General features: G+C 40.9%; 1 protein-coding gene across 2 annotated transcripts in view; it reads right to left on the bottom strand.

The window, feature by feature from the left end:
- Window positions 1–3,173, bottom strand: part of efna5b (ephrin-A5b) — a 93,622-nt gene extending 90,449 nt beyond the window's left edge. For both annotated transcript variants that reach the window (XM_083912899.1, XM_083912900.1), the window contains exon 1: window positions 2,033–3,173. In XM_083912899.1, the coding sequence (XP_083769025.1) occupies window positions 2,033–2,157 (125 nt within the window). In that variant the 5' untranslated portion in view covers window positions 2,158–3,173. The remainder of the gene's footprint in view (window positions 1–2,032) is intronic.
- Window positions 3,174–23,593: the final 20,420 nt, after the last annotated feature.

The raw sequence follows: 23,593 nt of genomic DNA, 5'->3' as shown, positions 1-23,593 counted from the left end.
TCTGTCAACAGCAGAAATCTAGATTCAGCTCAAAATTGTGTTTGCCTCTATCAAAGAAAGCAGTCCATAAATAAACAGCCGGGGTAAGTCAGAGTAAAGACCTAGACCACAACAGTCATGGTCTACGGTGTATCAGGCCGAAAATCTATGCACCCCGCGAGACTGGCCCTGACTTCAGGAGAGGTCTTACAGTCAGCCCTCCGTTTGTACCCCTGACCACTAATTGTTTCAAGCAATAAATCATGTTTTCCAAAACATCAAACTGAATATAAATAGTTGTGCAACAAATTCAGCTTGTGTTATTAATGGCTTCGTACACACTTGGAGGCTAAGCTTAGGATTTTATTCAACAAATACTAAGTGCCGTTGGCAGTTGAGTGAAAGATCTCTGTAAACTCCACCAGCAGTGTTTAGACTTAATAAGCCGGGGACAAGGCTGTACAGTCTGTCTCCATAAGGGACTTGGAGTGGGAAACGCTGTCTCGACAAACACGTACACCGAACACTGAGGTTGAGCCTGTCCAAGCAGACAGGGGTTTATCTCAAGCACTGAAGTACATCTGAGAAACTTTTATTTTAACTTTGCTGATGTTCTCTCGTGTGGACCGTAAGAGTCAACAGCAAACCCTATGTTCACTATTAACAGTCTAATGCTGAACACACACTTGCCCTTTTATTAATAGAAATGAAAAGTGAAAAACATACACTTTTTCTTCCTAAAACATTTAACAATATTTAAATGAACTGTTTGAGTATTTTTATTTTGAGACATAAGGTCACAATATGACTTGTGCCTTTGGACTTATAAAAAAAAAAAATATTCATGCTCACCAATATGCAAATGGGAAAAAAACATTGCATGAAGTTTCATTTAGAGAAACTTTGTCTATTTTAGAAGGAGGAAGCCGCACACATTACACAGAATGAAAGTTTTAAAAAGTTTTGAATGGGGAAGTCAATTGTTTTCACCCTACACTTAGTTTAATAAAAATCCTATCACAGTTTTCACTTGTGCTACACTGGGATTTATGATCCGGATTTTTTTTTTTGCAGTATTTAGTTTGATTTTAGAAAAGTTAATTTAAATACATTTCTTCACATAAAAAGTGATTCAGTAACTATTTTTAGATTAATAGTAGGACAAGAAATACGTTTTTGTACTCAGAGATGAGTTCATCATTTAATGTAACGTGTCTACCAAGCTGCTTTTATAATATTCATGTACTTTAAAGTGTGCTGAGATTGCTGTATGCGCATTCATTGCATATCCTGTCCTGACATTTGTGAAGGAGCTTTTTTACCATTGACTGATGAATTATGTTCTCACTGCTTCCATTTAATATCGCTAGTTAGTGATGAAGCAACACAGTCCTAAACATAGGAACACATACAAAAGCTGCCCTTCTCACTACAAAGATCTGAGACGTTTGGTCTACAATTTAAGTTTTCCGAAACAAGGCAATACACCTACTCAGTGTGAGGTGAGGGGATGAATGGTCATATTTGATGGACTTTGTGCTGATTGTAAGGCGTTTAGCCTAGTTAAATACTTGTGGTAATAGGTCCAGTGGGGTCGTGTAAATGCAGCCGGACAGAAAAACAACGCACCATAATGCTCCAGGCTTTATAGCCTTTTACAGTTTTGAAACTTTAGGCTACCTTAAGGTAGAATATCTTACAATTAAATAGTGAATGCCCTTATCTTGACAATAATGACAGCGGATACAACACCAGACGATAAATATTATGTCCAGGCCTTATTACGCACGATTTCAATCTATAGTTTCCTCGAGGGACGCGCTAATAATGAGCAGCCACGTAGTGAAAAGAAGACAGTATAGCCTTTTTTACACTCCTGTTCTTATCCTCAGCTACAACCTGTACCTACAGCCACTGGCATTATGCCCTCACTGCGGAGAATAAACACCGATGTGGTCCAGCAAACCTGCGAACCCCGCGGTTCATGCAGATGCGAGGAGAGGGAACATCGCCGGCTTTTCGCGGCAAACCTGCCCGGTGTGAGGCCACTTACTTGGCGTTGGTCCGGTTCCAGAAGACGGCGTAGCGGTCGGCCACCACTTTGGAACTGGGCTCCTGGCTAAATACACACATCAACAGCACCAGGCAGATGAAGATGACGATTTCCATTTGAAGCATCACTACAGCGAAACTTCGGCACGTATTCCTCTTCAGTGTCGGTCAGTCAGTCTAGTTGTGGGGGCGCTTCAACCGGGACAGGTGATGAGTCTCATTCACATGTGGCCGTGTGTTGCTGGCGTAGTTCGTGAATTCTAAACAAATATTAATGCGCACAACATAGAAAACGCGAAGGGAATAGAATTAGGTGACCATTCAAGGGGACACTTGAGATGACACTTGTTCAGGTTGAAGGAAATTTAAAGTTACAAAACCGACGCGTCACGGTGTTGTCTCTGATGCAGGTCGAGGGTCCAGATGAATCACAGGCTTTATGTCATGCAGGATGTCAGCTCTGACAAATCCGTGGTGGGCTGACAAAATATTTCTCCCACTAATGCACAAGCAGTGAGATCAGCACACACAAGTGCTCAGCACAACAGGCAATGCCTTCTGTGGTGTGGTAATGCCCCCCTTATGCAGGGAGCTACTGGATGCAGCCTGTGTCTGGGCAAATGACAACTGCTGAACACTTCTTCTTACTCCAAACCCAAAGCGCAGGGGATTAGTCAGTCCAAGATGTGATGGAGAAAAGAGAGAGAGAGAAGCTCAATGTGTCCAATGACGCCGTGTGGCGCACGTCAGATGTCCATGTTCTCCAGGCAACTTTTTAAAGCCATACAGTCAGTCCGTGACAGATGAATGGTATTGTTAGACTCTTTATTTCGTCTCCAGCGTAAATAAAAAAGACTGATCCAAATCCTTTCTCAGCGGTTTACCGGAGGTGTCACGGCCGAGGTGGGGAGGAGTCCTTCTCGGTGTAGGAGAGAGGACAGGCAGCGTTGTGTTTTCTCATGCGCTTCTCTCCGTGGAGACGCTTGTTTATGTCCGCATCCCAAAGTGTCCTCCTCATATATAAGCCATCGTGCGACGTGCAGGTTTAAAAAAAAATCTTGCGTTTTCCCATTTGCGTGCTGTGTAGTCTTCCTATTTCTTCTGTTTGGGTTTAAGACGCCGGGACACGCAGGAAGGTGAGGGCAAAGGCAGGCAGCTCCAGACGCCGAGTGAGAGAGTGGGTTTGGTTACGGCGGAGCGGGGGATAGTCCCATTGGTTTGAAATTATTTGAATGGGCGTCACTCGAACAAAGCCAAGTCCCTCCCCCACCTAAAACCGAGTTAATTCAATTACGGAGAGGGAGAGCTAGAAGGGGACGGGGGGAAGAGGTGCACAGGACAGGGACCGCTTTTAGAATCCGCTGTCAGATCCGTCCGATAAGAGCGCACGGCGCTATTTTATTACATGCAAACGGACGCAGCGGAGCACAGAAGACCATGGACTCCGGTTACTCTCTCTCAGTTCAACTTAACTCAATTCACATGAGTTTTTTTTCTAATAACTAGGTCTAGGTAATATAGACTAGACGTTACCAGGGTGTTTTTTAGTACTTTTAAAAATATATATAATAATTACTTTAAAAGATAATTTATAAGTTAAAGAAATATGGAAATGGTGCAACTTAGCTGTTGCATCGATTTGATTATGATATTATACTATTGTCCATTCCTTTCATTTCATTTCAATATTTATAATTAAAAATGATGATTAAAAAATGATTCTTTTTCATATATAGTCTATAATTGTGAGGAATTCAACTCCAAAAAGGTCGCATCTATCCCACACGTTAGGAGAAGCAGAGGAAGCTGGTGCCTCTCAACCTCTGTGTGATGGCGTTATGCTGAGAGATGATGGCCATGCAGGGCTCCGGGTAGATGTGACATGACAGCCTGTTGCGGGTTGCAGACTGAAGGGGGTTCAAGGCGCCGCTCCAGCGCCCAGACGCCCCGCAGTGGCGATCAGGCGGGATAACTGATTCTGCCGGGGACCAATCCAAGTTCGAGTGCGCCAGGATAACCGCGTCTGTCGTCGCATTAATTCAGACATGTGCTCACAAGGAGGATTTATGAAACTTAAGAAAATGAGCAGCAGGCCTAAATTCAGGTGGGAAATCCCTAACGAAAATAACTGTAACATGACTTCATACAATGGTGCAATGTGCAGAACGTCTGGGGTGAATTTATAGTGACCTTAATGGCATGTAAAAAAAAAAAAAAGAAATTCTCCAGATCTAGGACTGTTATGTGTTTAATAATCTTTTAGGCTATTTATGTGCTTGTGTGTTTCTAAAGTGAGGGATTGGATATGACAAATATGTTTTTGAAAAGGCATGAAGTACATTTCCTCTTCTGCCCTCTGTGTCATGCAGAGCAACACTACGAAAAAGTAGGTAATTAGAAATAGAACAAAACTGTTTGAGGTTGCAAGAGCATAGACCTGCAAGCACAAAGTAGTGGGAGTTGAAATATAAATTAAAAAATAATATGAAATATAAAGCTATAGAAGCAAACAAAAATACAAGCATAAAAACCTTAAAGATTTTGAATCTAAAGAGGTAAGTGAATACTTTTTTTAGTGTTTTCTTATTTACCTCATCAAACCTTTTCTGTAAGTTGTCTGTCAGCCAATAAGTAATATATGAACGATGCAAACAATAAATAAGAAAGACAAGAAAATTTAGTGCAGTCGTAAATGCTGTGTGTGTGTGTGTGTGTGTGTGTGTGTGTGTGTGTGTGTGTGTGTGTGTGTGTGTGTGTGTGTGTGTGTGTGTGTGTGTGTGTGTGTGTGTGTGTGTGTGTGTGTGTGTGTGTGTGTGTGTGTTTGTGTGTGTTTGTGTATGTGTGTGTGGATACAGAAGAAGAGAGAAAAAGCTGAAGGGAAACAGAAGGAGGGAGTAAGGGGTGAGAGGGCAGTTAATATTTTAAGATAATCCTCTTGACCTCTTTTCTTGAACTATTGTAAACCGTTCACTTACAGCTATCACCACACATCCACATCCACACACACACACACACACACACACACACACACACACACACACACACAGCAACCACCACACAGACTCTGGTAAGTATTGTCACATACACACACATTTTCTCAAGCAACACACACAGACACAAACACACAGACAGGACACTATCAACTACCTGGGGAGGAGGAGTGGGGAGGTCAGTGAACATGGCTGTTTTTACACCCACTTTACAGCCATGACTGCATTCCTCTCCTGCTGCGTCCCGTCTCTCTCTCTCACACACACACACTCACATACGGAAACACACTTGATAACAAGTATATATGATGACTAAAGTGCACACAACATACCCCCAGCTGCTTTCATTTTCTCTGGCATAGAAGCAGAGCACTCCCTCCCTGCCCCTTTCTCTTAACCCGCTGTCACTATCATAGTGGGCTGTGTTGATTACTTCTCATGCCTATTTTCTCCCGCACCCCAATGTGCGAGTAGAGCGGAACGAAGATGTCTTGAACTCTATTTCCAAAAATCTGGGTTTATTTTTCTGCTTGATTGATTAGTGAGTAGGAAAACAATACAAGCATGGGCTATCGTTGATCAGGTGATGTGTTTTTCTAACGGGGTGGACTCTTTCATGCACATGCACTTATTTTTCCTCTCTTTTTTTGTCTCTTTCGGCTCCCTTTATTTACGCTCTCATGTATTCACCTTTTAGTCACACAGAGTATCTTTTAATTTCACTGCAGAGCCTCATCTTTCCCTCTAAAATAACTATTTAACTAAGGTTTTATTGTCCAATTCAGTTTGGGTCGTGATTCTAATAATGCCTTTTTGATACAGGATAACTGGTTTCATCAAGAGCTTCAGTTTGATATATAGGAGTCATTCTGGCCAACATGACAAGTGCCTGGCGTAAAGCCCAAGATTTTTCTCCTCTCACACACTGTAATCTGTACACTTACACAGCCAGGGTCACAGCAGGGTGAGATGGGAAGGCTGGTGACTGACTGACTAGCTGGGTGGTTCATGCCTTTTTAAAATGTTATTTTTCTTTTGCCAACAGTACAATTAGAGACCGCATCATAACACAGACTCATTAAAAAAGATGTGAAAATGCGGCTTGGTATGTCTGGTGTCAACACGGCAGGTCAGGCATGCCAACAGGCAATTATGGACATGAAAAGCAAAAGACATTCTTTGAACAAGTTTTCATGAACATAGCTGTCAATTAGAGGTACAGTATGTGTGACAACGGCAAAACATGTTATACTGTTTGGCAAAGCATTAATTAAAACTAATATAATTACCTTTTCAGAATTTAGATGTATTGTATTCATTAGATGTGAATTCCGATAATTAGTTGATGAGATGCCCTTACATCAAAAGAGATATAAAAATAAATCACTGTGTGGATACAGAAAAAATGGCACCTTACAGGTGTAATGGCTTACTTTTAATACCATAAACCATAAAAGGTAACATTAAATCTGCTCTCAAGACACCTTTAAAATCATTCTCCTTCATCATCAATTTTTTTTATAAAGTAGCCCTACTTTTTTCAGTACATTACCACTGTATGCATCGTGTCATACTGTATGGCATTTCCCTTAATGTTATTTCTGTTTACTGGGACACAGGGCAGCAGATCGAGCAGTGTACCGGAGATGATCTATTCACACAGTGTATCACCAGGTCTCATTGATATACAGCTCACATATCCGTAAATATGATGCTCTCTGACAAGCGCAAGCAATGGAATAGTTGTCAGTTAGAATTACTGAGAGCACTGTGCATGCATTGTGCCCTGTAACCCCATTCACACCATTGTATGCTTCAAACTGAACGCAGATTTTGCTAGGCTACGTATGAGAAGAAGATAGGATTTCACCTCCTCAGCATACAGATGTGAAATTTTTATGGCCATTTGAGATGATAATACTCATATTTCTTCTTTTTGCAAGAGGATATAGACTCCACAAGGAGTTGGTACCTGTGCATATTCATAATTTAAAAGCAAGTGTAGCATCCCAAACTTTAGTATCTGCATCCTGTTTTTACATAAACTTGACACAAACCTTTCTCATTACATATGAGCTCATCGAGAACATTACCTCCCTTCTCTGTCTTGCTCCCTCGCTCGCTCTTAATTCTCCACCGCCTCCCTCTTTAGGATGCATATTAGATTAAAGATTTTATTGTCACACTCAATGCACTTAGAGCGTTGGCAAACTAAATCACAGGGAGACAGCATGTCATAGAAGAGACACCTTGGGTTGACTAAGTCATGACGAGCCAGCACAAATCGATGAGAGGGACTAATCGGATGTATCTGCTGGGACGGGCCCTGCCCTGAATCCAAATGATGGACACCAGATGGGGACGGATGTTTCCATTAGTACACTATCAGTGCAGTAGACAGAGCAATGTAAGGACAAGGGCTTCCTATTCAATGAGGAATAAGGATCTCAATAGGGACAGCCAAGGTCCTTCTATTCATACAGGGAAATCAGGAGCCTACAGTGTTGAGAGATGAAGAGAGAGTTTTTGTGTGCATTTGTTCTTGTGTGGTTATACTTATGAGGACCACGTGTGCTCACAAAAACCGACAGATGAAGACGATTATGTCAATCCTCGAAGGATTTAAAAACCTTCTATTTAAACAACAAAATAGGTTCAATAACGTGTGAAGACAGTTATTTATATGAGTGTTTTCCGATCCACCCTCTCATGGCCTCGTGTTTAGTTATTTTTAGGCAACTAAAACTACTTGGATAAAGTTTAGGAAAGGCTATGGTCATCGTTAAAAGATCCAACACTGACTGCTTGTTGGAGACAGGATACAATCTACGCTCAGTAGTGTCCAAAGCCCCTTCCAGACCTGCACTGCAACCCTGAACTGAATAACATTACCAGTAGGCGCTGGATGTGGGAGCACAAATATCCAAATTTGGATGGAGAAATAAACAGACTTTATCCTGTGAGCTCCCTAGTACGACTTCCATTTAATGTCCAATTGAGCCCATGTGTTACCAGAGCTTGTCATTCTCCCGAGAATTCACAGAAAGTGTGTTGATGACATTTCTATTGTGGTGCTGGTGCAAAACTGGAAGAATACAAACACCTGAGTCTGAAGATGAAGGGTAATTTACAAAAAAACAACTATAAAAAATTCCCGGAGAGACGATGAGATCCAGGAACTTCTGTCAATAAGAGACAACACGGAAATTCTCAGATAATCGGCTATATGACTGCTGTGTAATCTGCGTCATGTCCTGCCTCCTAAATGCTCTACCCAGGCGCCACCCCTCGCCTACAACAGACATATATCCAGTAAGTGAAAACGCGTCTGACATGGACAGTCTCCTGTTGTGTGATCCATGTGGGAAAAGGGTTCATATGAGAAAACCATTAAAGTAAGACACACAATCAATGTTGCCATTTTCCCGGAATATTTTCTGGCTAATTCGTGCAAAACCCAAAGCTTGAAAGGGACACATTGTGGTATTTTTTGCTGTAAAAGCCTTGTGTCTTATCTTGCATCGCAAAGTAAATATTCCAAAAAGCAGTTTTACTTTCTTAGATGAATGAGAATGTCCAAACATGTTTCTCCAGGGATTTGGGACATACTGTCAGCTGATAAAGAATTAATATGAACATTCTTCATCCTTTAGCTGGACATTATCAGCCAACGCTGGTGTGAAAACAGTTGTTTTATGTCCTGACTTACACCCAGTTTTTCAACAGCCTTGCAGTCATGCTGCCTGTTGTTTTCCTCCATTCCATCCACAGTTAAATGAAAGAAGGCTCGCTCACACAGGCAAAACCCCAAACAGCCCCCTGCTCCAGTACTATAAATGTTTATGTGGCCTGCAACAAAGCGGTTTATGTCTTAATGTCTATATTTGATGCATTATGTTTTGTGATATTTTATCACACCACACACTAACGACATTAACTCAAGCTGTGTGCTGTGTGTGTTCCCAAATTCAATGCAAAACACAATATATCTCTCCATGTATGTGCATGTGTGCAGGATATTCACTATGTATGTGTACTTCTGTGCACTCCTCTGTGTGAATGCTTACAATTTAAAGGTTATATTACCTACAACTGTATTGAGTTACTTTTTCTTGTTTTTTTAAACCAAACTCTTCACATTTATTACCCTTAAGCATATTACTTCCAGTGGGCAAATGCAGAGCTAACGATAAAGCGAACATTGCATGGTGGCATTTTATCCTCAGATCTAATTCAGAGAAGTCTAACTTATCCTCATTACAGGGACCTGTAGAGGAGCAAATGACAAATCAAAGTATGCGATAATAAAGGTGACACTGTGAAAATCCCTTGGCTGGGATCCATCTCATCATTATGAGAGCATTATGAATGGATGTAATAAAAGTGAATTAAGACAGGACACCACTGATATAGATATTATGAGCACATTGTCCCTTCCCTAATGTGAACGGTGCTTCGGTAGGCTTCTGCAATAAGCACCGCAATTTGGAGAGGCTACTTACATACAATCACGACCAAAAAGCTGGGAGGAGAGAGGGTGGGCAACGATTGAGTTCTCTTTTGCACTGTCGCTGCTCTTTCATTATAGCAATGAATGTAAAAAAGCCTTTGATATCCCTGCCTACAGTGTGCAACGCAGCAGTCGTTTGGCTGTACAGGGCCTCACGTCTCTCTTTGAAGTCCCAGGAAGAAATTGATGTTCCACTGTCCCTTTATGGCTCTTCTGTCGAAGGGAAATATAGATTCATAGGCCGCAGACAAAGCTAATAGCCAGACTTGTTCAAAGCAAAGGAGCAGAATAATAGTGGTGTCTGTCAGTTCATGCAGAAGAACATTAATCTCTTATTAATACCAGTTGATTCTCTTTTCAAACTGTACTTTCTCTGCTTCTGTCTTCCCTTCTCCCTCATCCTCTTGTGGGTGTTGCTCTGTGGAAAAGGCCACCATTGAAGAGCTCAGCTATACATCATTGATGAGGGTACAATAGCATTAGTGTATGCTTAGCCTGCTAATTCTCACTGTCATTATGGAAAGTTTTCTAATCGGGTCATTTGTAATTCTGCACATAAAAGGATAAACTGAGATCCAAGCTTGCAAGAGGGCTTATGACACTGATCAAATTAAGATCATTTTCTCCCAACAGGAATACCTGATAATGAGAAATACAATTGCCACAGAGAGTTTCACTGACGGGCTATTGACAAAGAGATTTGCCCTTCCGTATTTATGAGTAGGTATTTGTCATGCACATTGCATATGCAGGAATATTTCCAGCTATGGGCCATCTATTTTCATAGTCAGCGCCTTTGCTTTCCAGAGGTGTTATTGCAAACATCAAACTTCAACAAAATAATGTCATTTTATGTGTATTTATTAGTGAATCATGGCCCCATTGTGTCAGTCATACATTCCTGACTGTATGAATGTGAGAATGTTTCACATCCCCCTGACGCCACAGTAATCCTCCCTCTCCAGATATCACTCAGTCAGTGAGATAGACCATTTCCCTCTCATGTTCTTAACTTGTCTTTTTTAATGGAAGGAATGAAGGACACATAAGAGCTCGGGGTACACTCACATCTGATTTTGACAAATGCACAGGCAAAGTCATTACAATGGCAGGCAGCACAGATTCTTGTTTGAATGTTTGCGCGGACCTAAACACGTGTAGTAGTTGAAGGGGTAGAAGAGAAGGGCTCACATTCTTGCATGCATAATCATAGACACAGAGACATGAAAATACAGCCTCTGGAAATTACGGGGTGGAAACCTTCAGGATGGGGTTTTCCTCAGAGAAAATGTTTAGTGTAATCATGGCTGAAAGGAAAGTGAGAAACCACATTTTTTGGTGTTGGTACACTTAGAATAATGAAGATACAGCATTATGAGCAAATATGACTCAATTCAGCTCACATATGTTATATACACAAACACGCTGGTGTGACTTACTGCTTGAGCGATGCCCATCACACCTATGTTGTGATGTCATAAACTTTCTTCTCAGTTCTTTAAAAAATATCATGTCATCATTCAATGCCCTGTCATATGATAGGATCCAGGGAAATGTGAGGTCAATCAATCACAAAGACTTACTCAAGAAAACCAGAGTGCAATCCCAGGCAGGGCTGTGTTCAGAGTGGATCAGCACCTCCTTAACACATGGATCAGGAAAATAATGACACTGTCATTTTGATTTAATTGTAGCATTGACCATATATTACTGCAGTGGGACACTTTGATTATAATGATTAGTACCAGTGAAACATACGTACAGTATATATTGTGCCCGAACAGACCATCTCACACATTTGCTGAAAACATCTGCTCAAAATGTGAGGCATTTAAATGTGTGTGTAACAAATTACAAAAACAAAAAAATTCACACTTGGTTCTTTGGTTATGTGTATCCAGGTTTTGAGTATCAAGGACCTTGTATCTGCAAATACATGTTACGGCTGAAATTTTTTAATGTCAATTTTTTTTTAAATATTACCACAACACAAATTTGTATTCACCTCCACTGTATTTGGGTGGCAGCAGAAATCCCAGAGGGATTTATAAACAACTTGGGTAAATAAAATAAAAAATATCTGCATGTTTAGATACAAGGCTACTAGAGGTTAGTGAGATAATATGTTTTTTGGTAAACCAAGCATTTAAGGAGTACTTTAAATTTGGGATGTGTTTTAGATTTGAGATTCACTCCCAAAATGGAGAAAGGCACATAAAACAGCTTTCACATTACAAAACCCAATCATCCCCGTGTGATAAGTATCAGTATTACACATCCACCCACCTGACTATCACACCTGCTGGCCAGCGGGCCACTGGAACATAGAGTCGCCCTCTGAACCGACATGTTTGACTAATACCAACTTGTCAGCACTATGTATCCCTGCAGCTCAGGATATTGGAGCAATTACCTTCATACAGCACCCCCTAGGAGCACAGGGGTCGTTGGAGCCCAATTCATCTGTAGGAGCCAGTCAAACAGAGCTAACAGCGCCAACGCTGACTTGTTAGAGAACAAGGAGGCTGTCATAATTAGCGGTGACATTTGCTGACAGAGAGGCCAAGCAGTCCTGGCCTCCACTGAGATGTTTTAGCATAAAGAAAGAGGGAAAAAGAGATCTATCAGATAGAGAGAGGTCTTTCAGCCGCCTCTTAAATGGATGCTGTTGCCTAAGGGGCCATTGTGCCAATCAGCAACTTTCCAACCAGATCATTTGCATCATAAACAGTCTCTCATGATGTGCTGTGAATTAATTTGTTGTTCAGTTAAACAAGAGAATGAAAAAAAGTTAAATAATTAAATAATTTTAACAAAAACAATCAAAAACTAGAGACCATCTTGGGATGGGATCACACCAACTGAGATGCTAATGTTATATGTTGTTTGGTTGTTTGGTTGCTTATCCTGACCGTATCTGACATGGGTTGTTGGGAGGGATGGCAGGATTCGTGTGGTTTTTTTTGTTTGTTTTTGTCACTTTAAAGCAGTCACACTGTATTGTTGTAATGCTTTTTCTTGTGTACTTATGAGTACTCGTAAAAAAAAATTAGAAAACAAATTTGGGCAGCAACCTCTGTGGTAGTACTGGCTATAGGTGTCTCCAGGGCCACATTTGGCCATGATGATACACACTCACAAGGTGTAAACAATACCAGCGTCACAGCTGGTAATCAGATTTTGATTACCACATCTTAGACATTTCTGTAAGCTCACCGAGGAGTCCCAAGCGATACAGCACATCTTACTTGCCTAAGCTTTAGTTTAAAAATAACTGTTGATTGCCTTTTTCATTTTCATCCTACAGTACACAACCAATCCAAAAAGAGTAGGCTATGTTTCCCTGTTTTACACTTCTGACTCTTTCAACAGTAGTTAGAAAGCCATGATTCAACTGTTGCTGCAGCTGGCATCTCCAGTTATCAACGGTTATGGTGCCTGCTAATTGTCAACCCCCCAGGGGAACAGGGATGATAATGTCCCACCCTGTTTTGAATTTTTACCTTTCTCCCCTGCCTCATCAAACAGTATTATCTCCATGGGTGGACCAGTATGAGAGCAATGTGTAAGAGGAAGCTCAGTGGTGTCTGACTGATAATGCACTGATGAGTGTGTTGGTATTATTAGCCTTGTGTTTCTCTGCGTGGGACCCATTCACTCCACCAGAAACACCAGGGAGAGAGGGATGAGAGGAAATAGGGGAAAGAAGAGACATTTTCACTGTATCACAGTTTGCACTTACTACATGCATATGCAGGATAACATGCATGCATAAAACACATCTGGTGTCCATCAGAAACATTTTCTTAGGTCAGGGGGCACAGGATGTTTAAAATCCATCAAAGAATCCAGATGACAAGGTAAGGTAGGCTCATTAAATTACTTGTATTACTCTTGTCTCTTGTGATCCAGAAGAAAAATGGCAATACTCATTTTAAAGACCAGGAAACATAACATTGCCACAGTCCAGATGATACATTTTCTTCGCAAGTTCATGCAGGACCGAATAGCGAACATTTTTGTATCCCACTGTGTTTGCCTCGAGGCAGAAATGTAACATGGATTACACTAAATATATGTTGAGTAAAGGAGCCTCACATCACCCGTTTCTCTGGCATATGTCATGTCTGAGTAGCACAAAAACAAAACAGCTCTAATGTCAATCACTCACATCCTAAGGAAATTCGGCAATGAAGGAGATGGATTAACCTTTTTCAAAGATAAATGAGCACAAGCATGTCTCGATTTGCTCACTGTCTGCCACCCATGAAGTATGTTCACTTTCTCACCTGTAGCAATATCTCACTGGCCTCTCTCTCTCCTTCTTTCTGCCTCCCTATTTCACTTCCTTGCCCCAGGCAGGACATGGGACCACCTGCCACTGGAGAGGCAGGAACACAGGCAGCAATGACAGCTCTCCTATGGATTTGTACACTATTGGAGACCTTGAGGCTCTGTCGTAATGGGGAGAGTGGGAGAGCAAAAGAAAAGACATTGGAGAGAGAGTGAGCGAGAGACTTTACAACTGCCTAACCCAGGAAATGAGCCAATTAATTATGTAGATCACACAATGACTTTTTAACATCAGTGGCAGAGGTACATGCTGTGTAGTAATTGGTAATGTACAGCAGCATATATGATATAGTAATGAGGTCACTATTCACTTCAGTTCTGTCACAATCCCATATATCAATTGCTGCTATTACATAAACCATAACTTTTTGAGTCTTTTTTTTTCATTTACAATGTTGCTGCCATGACATTTTTGTATTGAAGCGAATGAAGTGACGTGAGGCTTTTGTCCCTAAGAAGCAAAGGAAAAAAGTCACCTGAGATCAGCATCCTGTTTTCTACGAAAAGTCAACGTTTTTTTAGGATACATGAGTTTTACTGCAGACTCACAACAGGGGATACTAATTTGATTGGCTCAGCACACAGAACGTCCTAAAAATAGCAAGCCGGGGTTGTGTCGCAGATGGTTGCCCCATCAATATATGTTTCCCCCTATCAAAATTCTTAATTTTAACAGGAGGGAAACGCTATTCAACTGGGGAACAGTCTTCGACACAACACCTGTTCTGAAAAAAACAAGGCCAAACTGGACTGAATTTCAGTCACATTGGCAACAAGCTTGAAAATACATATCAAGCTGAGGCATCTGGCCTTAGAGGTCTCGGGTCTTGCAGTAGCTTATTTTAAAAAATAATAATAAATGAATGTGAACTACTTCATTTTTGGGACAGTGAACTTAGTTCAGATTTCAAAGTTGTGAACTACAAATGTGAACTAGTTATTTTTAATCTGTGTGAACTAAACTTTGAGCTAGTTCTTGTGTGAACTTGCACAACAGTCAGCCCGTTTGGCTGTGCTGATGAGTAAGAAATGTTTGGTGTATTTGAAACTTGTGACCTAATCCCTGTGGTTTTAAGTTCAGTTTCACATGCAGTTTTTGTTTCCTTACTTTACTGTTTACCAATGGCTTTGCAGCACTATTAGAGGTGTGTTGAGAGACTGCTAATGCAAACTGATCACTTTCTGCAACTGCTTTACATTACAAGGCTTCGCTTTGAGGCTTTTATTGTGAAGCGTTAGCGGAACTTTGTTATTATTATTATTATAAGGACTTATTTACATATGAATCTGTTTTTTTTCTCTTTAGTTACAATATTGCTTCCAGGATTCATTTTATTAAAACACATACATTTTCATTATTGCTTAGCACTAACCTACAGCTCCAATATTACCACTATCTATTAACATTGGTTATTGGTTTTACACATTGGCAGCCCTTCTCTTGCTATTCCCTGGCCCATTTAGACCGATATTGCAGACTGACAAACCTGAAAGAGATTTATCGTCTTCTCCATTACAGACTTGACACAGGATATATTTCTGATTGGCTCTCCGCGCCTGTCAGACATGTCACGTCTAATGTTGTTTTTTCTGGTATTAAAAGGAATCAGCTGGAGATTTTCCTACTGGTGCTCTTGAGAGTCCTGCAATCCATGTGCGACTGTTCAGTTCACAAGTGCTTGCTGTACAGGAATGTGTGTGTGTGTGTGTGTGTGTGTGTGTGTGTGTGTGTGTGTGTGTGTGTGTGTGTGTGTGTGTGTGTGTGTGTGTGTGTGTGTGTGTGTGTGTGTGTGTGTGTGTGTGTGTGTGTGTGTGTGTGTGTGGGTGTGTGTGTGTGTGTGTGTGTGTGTGGGTGTGTGTGTGTGGGTGTGTGTGTGTGTTAGCGTCCATGTGTTAATGTGGGTATACTCTCTTTGAGGGTCTACCATGTAGGCATGACACCACTAGCAAGATAAAGGGGATAAGAAAATGGAGAGAGACAGAGAATGAGGCAATATATATGGAAGATAAAGACAAGATTGATTCTGAGACAAGAGATCCCCTTTGAAAGTCTCTGATCATAAATTAAACATATGCATCTTAATAACACTGTATAGGAAAAAGAACACCACCCTGAATTGGATCTTCGGTGCTTTCTGCAGTCACAGTGAATCAGTTGCCTGCCTCCTACAAGGGTAGACTGCATGAACACAACAGCAACCGCTGCATCCGCATCTCAGGGCTATGGATGAATAGGAGAGGACAGATTGAGGAGAGTTTGATGGCAATGGGGGAGTGGAGGGGTAGAACAGTCATTGTTTTGGCAAGGCAACAAATAATAGCAAAAAGTTAGACAATGAGGGAGAGTCATTAAAGGGAAAAACAGTGAGTCTTGGGGAAGGATGTGATCTAAGTCCTTAAAAATGCCATTAAATTCAGATGTTTTACAATGCCACCATGTTGTTTGTTGAGTTACTGTGGAACAGAAAGACATTTGATTCACCCAAACTCCCCACCTTCCATAAAATACATGGCAAAAATGGAAGGGTTTATACTGTAGGGTATGTCAAGTATTTAGAGGTTCTGTTGAGAGCATGTATACAACAATGTGTTTGCACCAATCTTAAGTAGTTTATGCATATAAAAATTGGGGTGATTTTGTGGAATGGACTGGAGGAAGAAATCACGCAAAGTAAAAATATTAATTTAAAAAGATGTATAGAAATATGTAATTGATTGAGTATTGATTAGATCAGTATAGAATAGGGGTAGAATTAGATTAGCATGATGCTTCTTTCCACTCCTTTTCGGACAAGAATTGTTAATTTCTATTTAATATAAGTTACATGGGTGTGTGTGTATATATATATATACTGTATATATCAGTGGCGGCTGATGGTCTTTCAAGGAGGGGAAGCTCATTTTTCCAGCCTACGTCATAAATGTGTTTGTTTATTTATATGTAAATTCTACCCTTCGTTCCTTTTCAAGAAAATCATCTGTGACCTTGTCGTACCAACTAGGCGTCTTTTTCAGGGACTTGACCAGTGTCCTCTGAATGGCCAGCAGAGCTAGGCTGCTTAAATGGCCTTGGCTCAGCTGGAGCTTCTACGCCAGGCTACTTTGATGTGTGACCGTCTGTGAGTGTGAGGGATCACAACAGGGGGAGAAGCTCCGCAGCTGCAGCTGCTTGTTGGGAAAGGAAACCGCAGAGTGACAGAACAGCGTCGCCAAACACAACGCTAGTCGTTTTTAACAAAGACAAAGTCGCTGGGGATCGGTAAAGTCTCTGGATCAGTTCAGAACAATGGAATGAAAAATTTGGAAAATGCTCCGGTGGATGTTTATTCTTCAAGATCGCTGATTCGCTCATTTAGCTGTCAATCAAAAAGGGATTCTACCTCAGACAGCTCATCCAATCATCATGCAGAAGCCGAGCGTCCGGTCGAGCCCACTGCCCCATAGACCCCCAGAGACACTGAGGGTCCGATGGGCGGGACAAAGCCCAGCATTTATCCAATGACCGTCTAGTTTTGCTGCAGTGGAACAACCCGCTCTACGCTTCCCCATTGAAGTCAGTAGAAGCTGAGCATCCGACTGTGTAAAGCGATGTGGCGCTGTGGGGACGAATGAGAAGGAAGTTGTGCCGGTTACCTGTGATAAGTAGCTGATTCTGAACAATAGATGAAGGCTTTCTAGCGCGTATTTAGTCAATGAAATGTATACACAGCAGTACATATTTCACCACTTTTTTTTTTTGGTGACATTTTAGGGGAAGCTGAGCTATATCATTTCATTTCATTTTTATTTTGTGTGTCCTACACACAAAGTGCCCAACCCTCATGGGTTTATAAGCTCGATCTTTGAACAAAATATTCCTTCTTCTTTCCCAGGCTTTACCAAAAAACTTTGCTACAAAAAAGGTTCCCTTTTTAAAGAACTTAAACAACTTAAGTTTTTCATATACATCTAACCAAAAGAAATAAGCATTAATGGAAGACATTTTAGTAAAAAATACATTCCTCAAATCATCACAAACTGGGCAGTAAAACATAAAATGAATCTCATTCTCAATCTCACCCAGGTCACACATCAAACAGAGCCTGTCCTCCTCTGGGGTATCATTGAACCTGCCTGTCTCCAGAGCTAGTGAAAGCGTTCCTGAGCGTAACTGTGCACACAGCAATCTTTGGCCTTTACTTAAGTTAGAATTTACATAGGGTTCAAAACTGTAACTGTAACACTCTTTTCTTAAATAATATGTTCTTAATTTTGGCTTGTCCCATATGTCAACTGACCATTTATGTTTAAACATATGAAACATGTTACTCCTTATCTCTTGAATGTTACAAAGTAATTTGTTTTGAAAAACATAATAAATATCATACATATAAAACTCCTTCTCCAAAGGATGACAATGTGAGACATCCCATAAAAAAATCTTCTTAGTGAGCCTCTAATCAGACTTCTTCACAAGTCTATTCCAAAGCCTATGCATTTCACATTTATGTCTGATGTTAGGTGGTTCCCATCCCATATTATTTATATAACATACAGTTAATGTTTGAAATGAATTCAATTCGAGTAATCATGTGCTGTGTAAGAGATGGATGCTGTTGCTGTTTGTTCTGTTCTTGTCTTCCTACAAACCTGTTTGGGTATATGTGTAGGTCAGAGGAATACGTTGTTTGTGTGTACACAGTGCAGCTAGAGCAAAATCCGCAGGAGCAGACAGATCGGAGCTCTCTGCACAGTAGTGCCAGAGGCAAACCATTAATTAAGCAAAGAGATAGAAATTGACCCAGCTGGTGGTATAACCTATACACACGAAATACTCACACACCCACGTGCAATCTGCACACATAACCATGTACCCCCCCCCCCCCCCCCCAAAAAAAAAGCACAAATGTGATGCACATACACACATCTGCATGTACACAGACAAAATCCACACTGATGAGGGTGTGCCTGCAGGTGAGAAACAATTAGTCAGTGAGCAAAGAAACTCTTTGATTTAATGATTCCCCCTTCATCGTCTAGCTGTGTCTAGGTTTGGTGTTTGTGAAAGTCTAGCTCCATGTAGCTGACACAATTACAGCCCCCTCCCCCTATTCCACAATCGAACCTGTTGTTAAAATATATGTGAGTGGTTGCATAGACAGGCCTGCATATATGGAGCTACAGTAACGATTGGTTGTGAAAAGAGAGGACTTTTATGGCTTGGCCGTGGGGTTCCCAGGGAGCCACTGGGCTTTGGTTTATCTCTGACTTTACATCTTTGTCCCATTCGTCATGTCCAAGACTGATAGCGAAAAGCTTTACTCACATACACATAGGCTGCTCTGCCACTATTTCTACATATACCGACCTATATCCACCTCTCAGTGTCTCTGTCACACACACACGCACACACACACACACACAGTCACTGAGGAAAAGAAGTTAAATCAGGTTGTTTAGATTGGCTGTCTCAGAGTAAATCCTCAGTCCTGGACCCTATGGAGTGAGGTCATGGAAGAGCAGTCAATATGGATTAAAGGCAAATTGCTGGGTTGTCTATGAGAGGAGAGGAGAGGAGAGGAGAGGCGCTTCAGTGGGAGACTCCTACAAAATAAACACTCAGTTTGGTGTAACAGATCTATGCCCTGTTTAGAGTTTAATTTTGAATGTAATACCTTAAAATGGACCAGGAGCCAAACGCACAACCATACTAATACAATAAATAACAACAGCAGAGGAGCAAAACCTGCACACATAATAATAAAAATAGAAAAATGTTAACACACGGAACTACTCAAACTTAACCCTTTACCCTTACACCTGCACAACCTCATTCACAGTGCACACAGGGACACTGCAAACAAGCCTACACATGCATGCACACTTACAAAAACACAGCCATTATAAACAAATCTCCACACAGTCAGTAGCGCTCTCTTTCTCTCACACACACACAAACACACACAAACACACACACACACACACACACACACACACACACACACACAAACACACACACAGAAACACAAACACACACTTAAAGACAGAAACACACACACATTCCCTCTGTTTCTTATTATCTGGGCATCATGAGATATTTTGCGGGTGACATTTCCAAAAATCTGTCACTCCCAACTCTTTCAACTGCCCCTCTGGAATGTGGAGCATTATATAAAAAAATGGTGCCGCTGCTGTCTTTGCTTCACACGTTCACAATGCTCCATAATGGTAATTACTCTTCACATCATGATTAGAACATATGCAGCCAGTGGATGGCCAACAGATGTGGCCTGATAATCCTGTACTTTTGGGATGAAGATAATTCTAACCTAGCCTTGAATACACAATCACCCTGCTTTTGAGAATTTCTGCAGCTCTGTTTTCACTGGCCCAGTGTGGCATTTTCTGACATGATGTATGAGTTTGGTTACTTATTTTATTGAAAAAAGATGCACCCAATAGTTTATTTGTACTTTTGATTAAGGGATTCAAAGAGGCTGATACTACTTACTTTTGAGAATAAGTTACTAATGCAATTTTCAAACACTGAAGTTTCAAGAGGCAGTAAAAATGTAATCTGCCTGACCTTATCTTGTCCACATCTGTCTACTCATTTTTATCCAAGCATCTTGGAGTGCTGATCTAGCTTGTTTGTCTTGGCCAGTGCTGCCATGTACAGTTATTTCCTCATGTTTCCTGTTATTGCTGTAGTTTTCCCATCTCTCTTACCCAGATTTAAGCCGCATAACATTCAGATTATATTATAAAGGGCTGGAAAATGAGAATATTACCCAGTGTGACCTACATGTTTTCCACATTTAGTCAATGACAAGAAATAAACAACACATCACCAGACATAACGCTAGAAAAATAGATATGTAGTTAAATGAATGAAGGGTTCAACAATTACATAGCTAGTTAAAAACATGAAAAGATTAATCACATTTTTTGTACTCAAATACCTGTTACCAAAAAACATGTTACCAGTCACAGGTTATCCAATGCAGGTGGGCATGCTGCCCCACTCATTCACAGAAGAAGGATCAAATTACTCTCACTGAATCCTAACCTGGACAATTAAAGGATCACATGCTAAACTGGTGCTTTATCAGCATGTGACTGACATTGGGCCACAATCCTCAGGAAGGGCCTTGGGCTCAATGGAGTAATATCCATTACCCATAAAGCACCATGGCAGCCCTGGGCTGCCCATCACAAATGAAACCATCTGCCTCGTCCATCTGCACTCATTTTGTTCATTATTCTTGGTCCAAAAACAGTCCTTCCCTCCATCTTCAACATCTTAATCCACAACTTACCTTTTGCAATTACTCTCAGTGCTTATTTACAGACATGTTTGCATATTTAAACACAATCATATTGTCCTTGTGTAATATTATGTTGTTGTATGTTATGTCACATCCCTTAAATCCTACACCCTTTCCTCGTTCTGGTATTTGCGTGTGGTCATTCATAAAGCAAATTCCCCGTCCCTACTGTATGTGTGACTGTGTGTGCGTGTGTGTGTGTGTGTGTGTGTGTGTGTGTGTGTGTGTGTGTGTGTGTGTGTGTGTGTGTGTGTGTGTCTATGTGTGTGTGTGTGTGTGTGTCTTTCAACATCTTAATAAAGATGGAGATTGCATCGTATCCCAACTTATTAATCAGCCATCCCCGCTGCATCACTCAGCACGTCAGCATGTGAACTTGTGTGTCTCCATATATTAAACTTCATAAAGCTCTGTATCTTATCTGATTAAGTGATCAACATCTGTTTAAGCAGTAAGTAGCCTTAGGTGGTTCACATTTATTAATACGGGCATGTTGAGAATACCATACAGTGTTTATCCTCGCCTCCAATCATCCCCCCAATTTCTTTTGTTATTTATTTATTTAATTAGCAATATTTAATAAAATTCAACAACTAATTACATAGCAACATATCAATCAGACTTCAAACACCGGCCTTGACACTCTACCACAGTGTTTTGGTTTCATATCTCCTTAACTCATCAGTAGTTAGAAAGTGAAGAGTACGGTCCTGATTAACAACCAATGTCCTCATCCTTGATTAGCTGGATGCTTCAGATGTCCACACAGTAGTGTTTGTGGTGGCAGCATGATTTAGACATACTAGCACAGTGCCCTCTTGACATACTCAAGATTAATCACTTAGGTCTCATTAGATTAACTTGGAAGAAAATATTTTTTTTTCAGTTTCAATAAGGCTAAGTCGGCGGAGGAGGAGGAGGCACGTGGACATGTTGATGATATACTTTAACATTCGTGAGAGGGGTGGAGCTGTCGTATATATTCTAATTATCAGTTGGCCTGTAACATGATAGAAAATATTGGTTCATGGGACTTCAATGGGAGTGTTCGATGAATTCCAGGCTTATGGCGGGGAATGTCCATGTTCAGATTGTTAAGATATTAAATGGATCACTTGGCCAAGCTGGATGAGTATTGACCCTTCTTGAGATCTATGAGGGGACTCTCCTTTGGATTAAATTGTAAAATAAACTCAGGTCTCCTCAAGTCTTTTTCTACACCTTCCTTTTAATCTCCACATATCCTTCTCCACCACCTTTTTTTTCTCCGCACCCTCATTTCTTTTCAAACATCTTCAATTCCTCCTTTCCTTCTATTCTTACTCGTTCTTGATTGATTGATTGATTGATTGATACATTGATTGATTGATTGATTTTTATAAGGGGTTAAAGGCACAACAACTTAAATTAGTATGGTGACCCAGCAACCTCCAGAGCATAGCACTTAAAAGCTTTACTAGAAACGTTTATTTCCAAAGTGGTCCTACATGGAAACACCTCGTCCAATGAATCCATTCTCTACCCTTCGTTTCTGTTCCTAACTCTTGTGCAATTCCATTCCTTCCACCCTCATGGCAAAAGACTGATCTGTGTTGATGATATCACAGGGCTTATTTTTTCTCATATATTCGTACTCATACATCATTCCAAAAGAAAACTGCTATCATAATACGACAGGGTACAATAAAACACAATTTGAAAAGGGCTTAACCTGCAAAAGGGTCATGCTTGGACCAGATTTTGGAACTGACTGAGTATGAGTATAAATTATCAGGGTGTGTTTCTGTGTGTGAGTGTTTAGAGGAAAAGTTTGGAGATATACAGCTGGAGTGGAGAGTGTGAGGTGCAGGAGTTTTATAGCCTGGGGGCATTGACTGGGGGAGTGTTTTATTAAAGTTAACGAGAGAAGGCCGCGCCCCTTCTACTGCCTATGCCTGAGCTTAAGTGCTTGTTACCCCGTTACTCTGCAGATGTGTAAATCTCCCTCTATCTCTTTCTCACTCTCTGACTCTCTCTCAGACACACTCAGATGAGGAACTGCAAACCAGACAGAGGAGTGTCCAATAAAATCTCGGTCTATGTTGAGAGGGGTGTTGTGGGGTTCACAGGGCATTTGTGTCTTCTGTTATGTTTATGACAGCAGCATGTCCAGTTTTAAACACCTCAGACTTCACATTCAGACACACACATGCCAAATGGCAGTGATTGACTCCCGTAACCTCTTTATGTCAAACTCAACATGTAAAGGTTTCCATCCAATCTGCTAGCATTAGGAGACAAAATAAAGAAAAGGTGCAAAAGGGCAAAGATTGTATAAACTGGTTGTAAAAATGACCCTATATATGTCAAAGTGAAATGTGCTTTCAGCCTCCTTATCTGGGTTTACAAGTTGTCTAAGTTGT

The sequence above is a fragment of the Echiichthys vipera genome (assembly GCF_963691815.1).
Source record: "Echiichthys vipera genome assembly, chromosome: 4".
Lineage (NCBI taxonomy): Eukaryota > Metazoa > Chordata > Actinopteri > Perciformes > Trachinidae > Echiichthys > Echiichthys vipera.
Note: the sequence above shows the minus strand (reverse complement) of the source record. Positions and strands in the feature narration are given on the sequence as shown.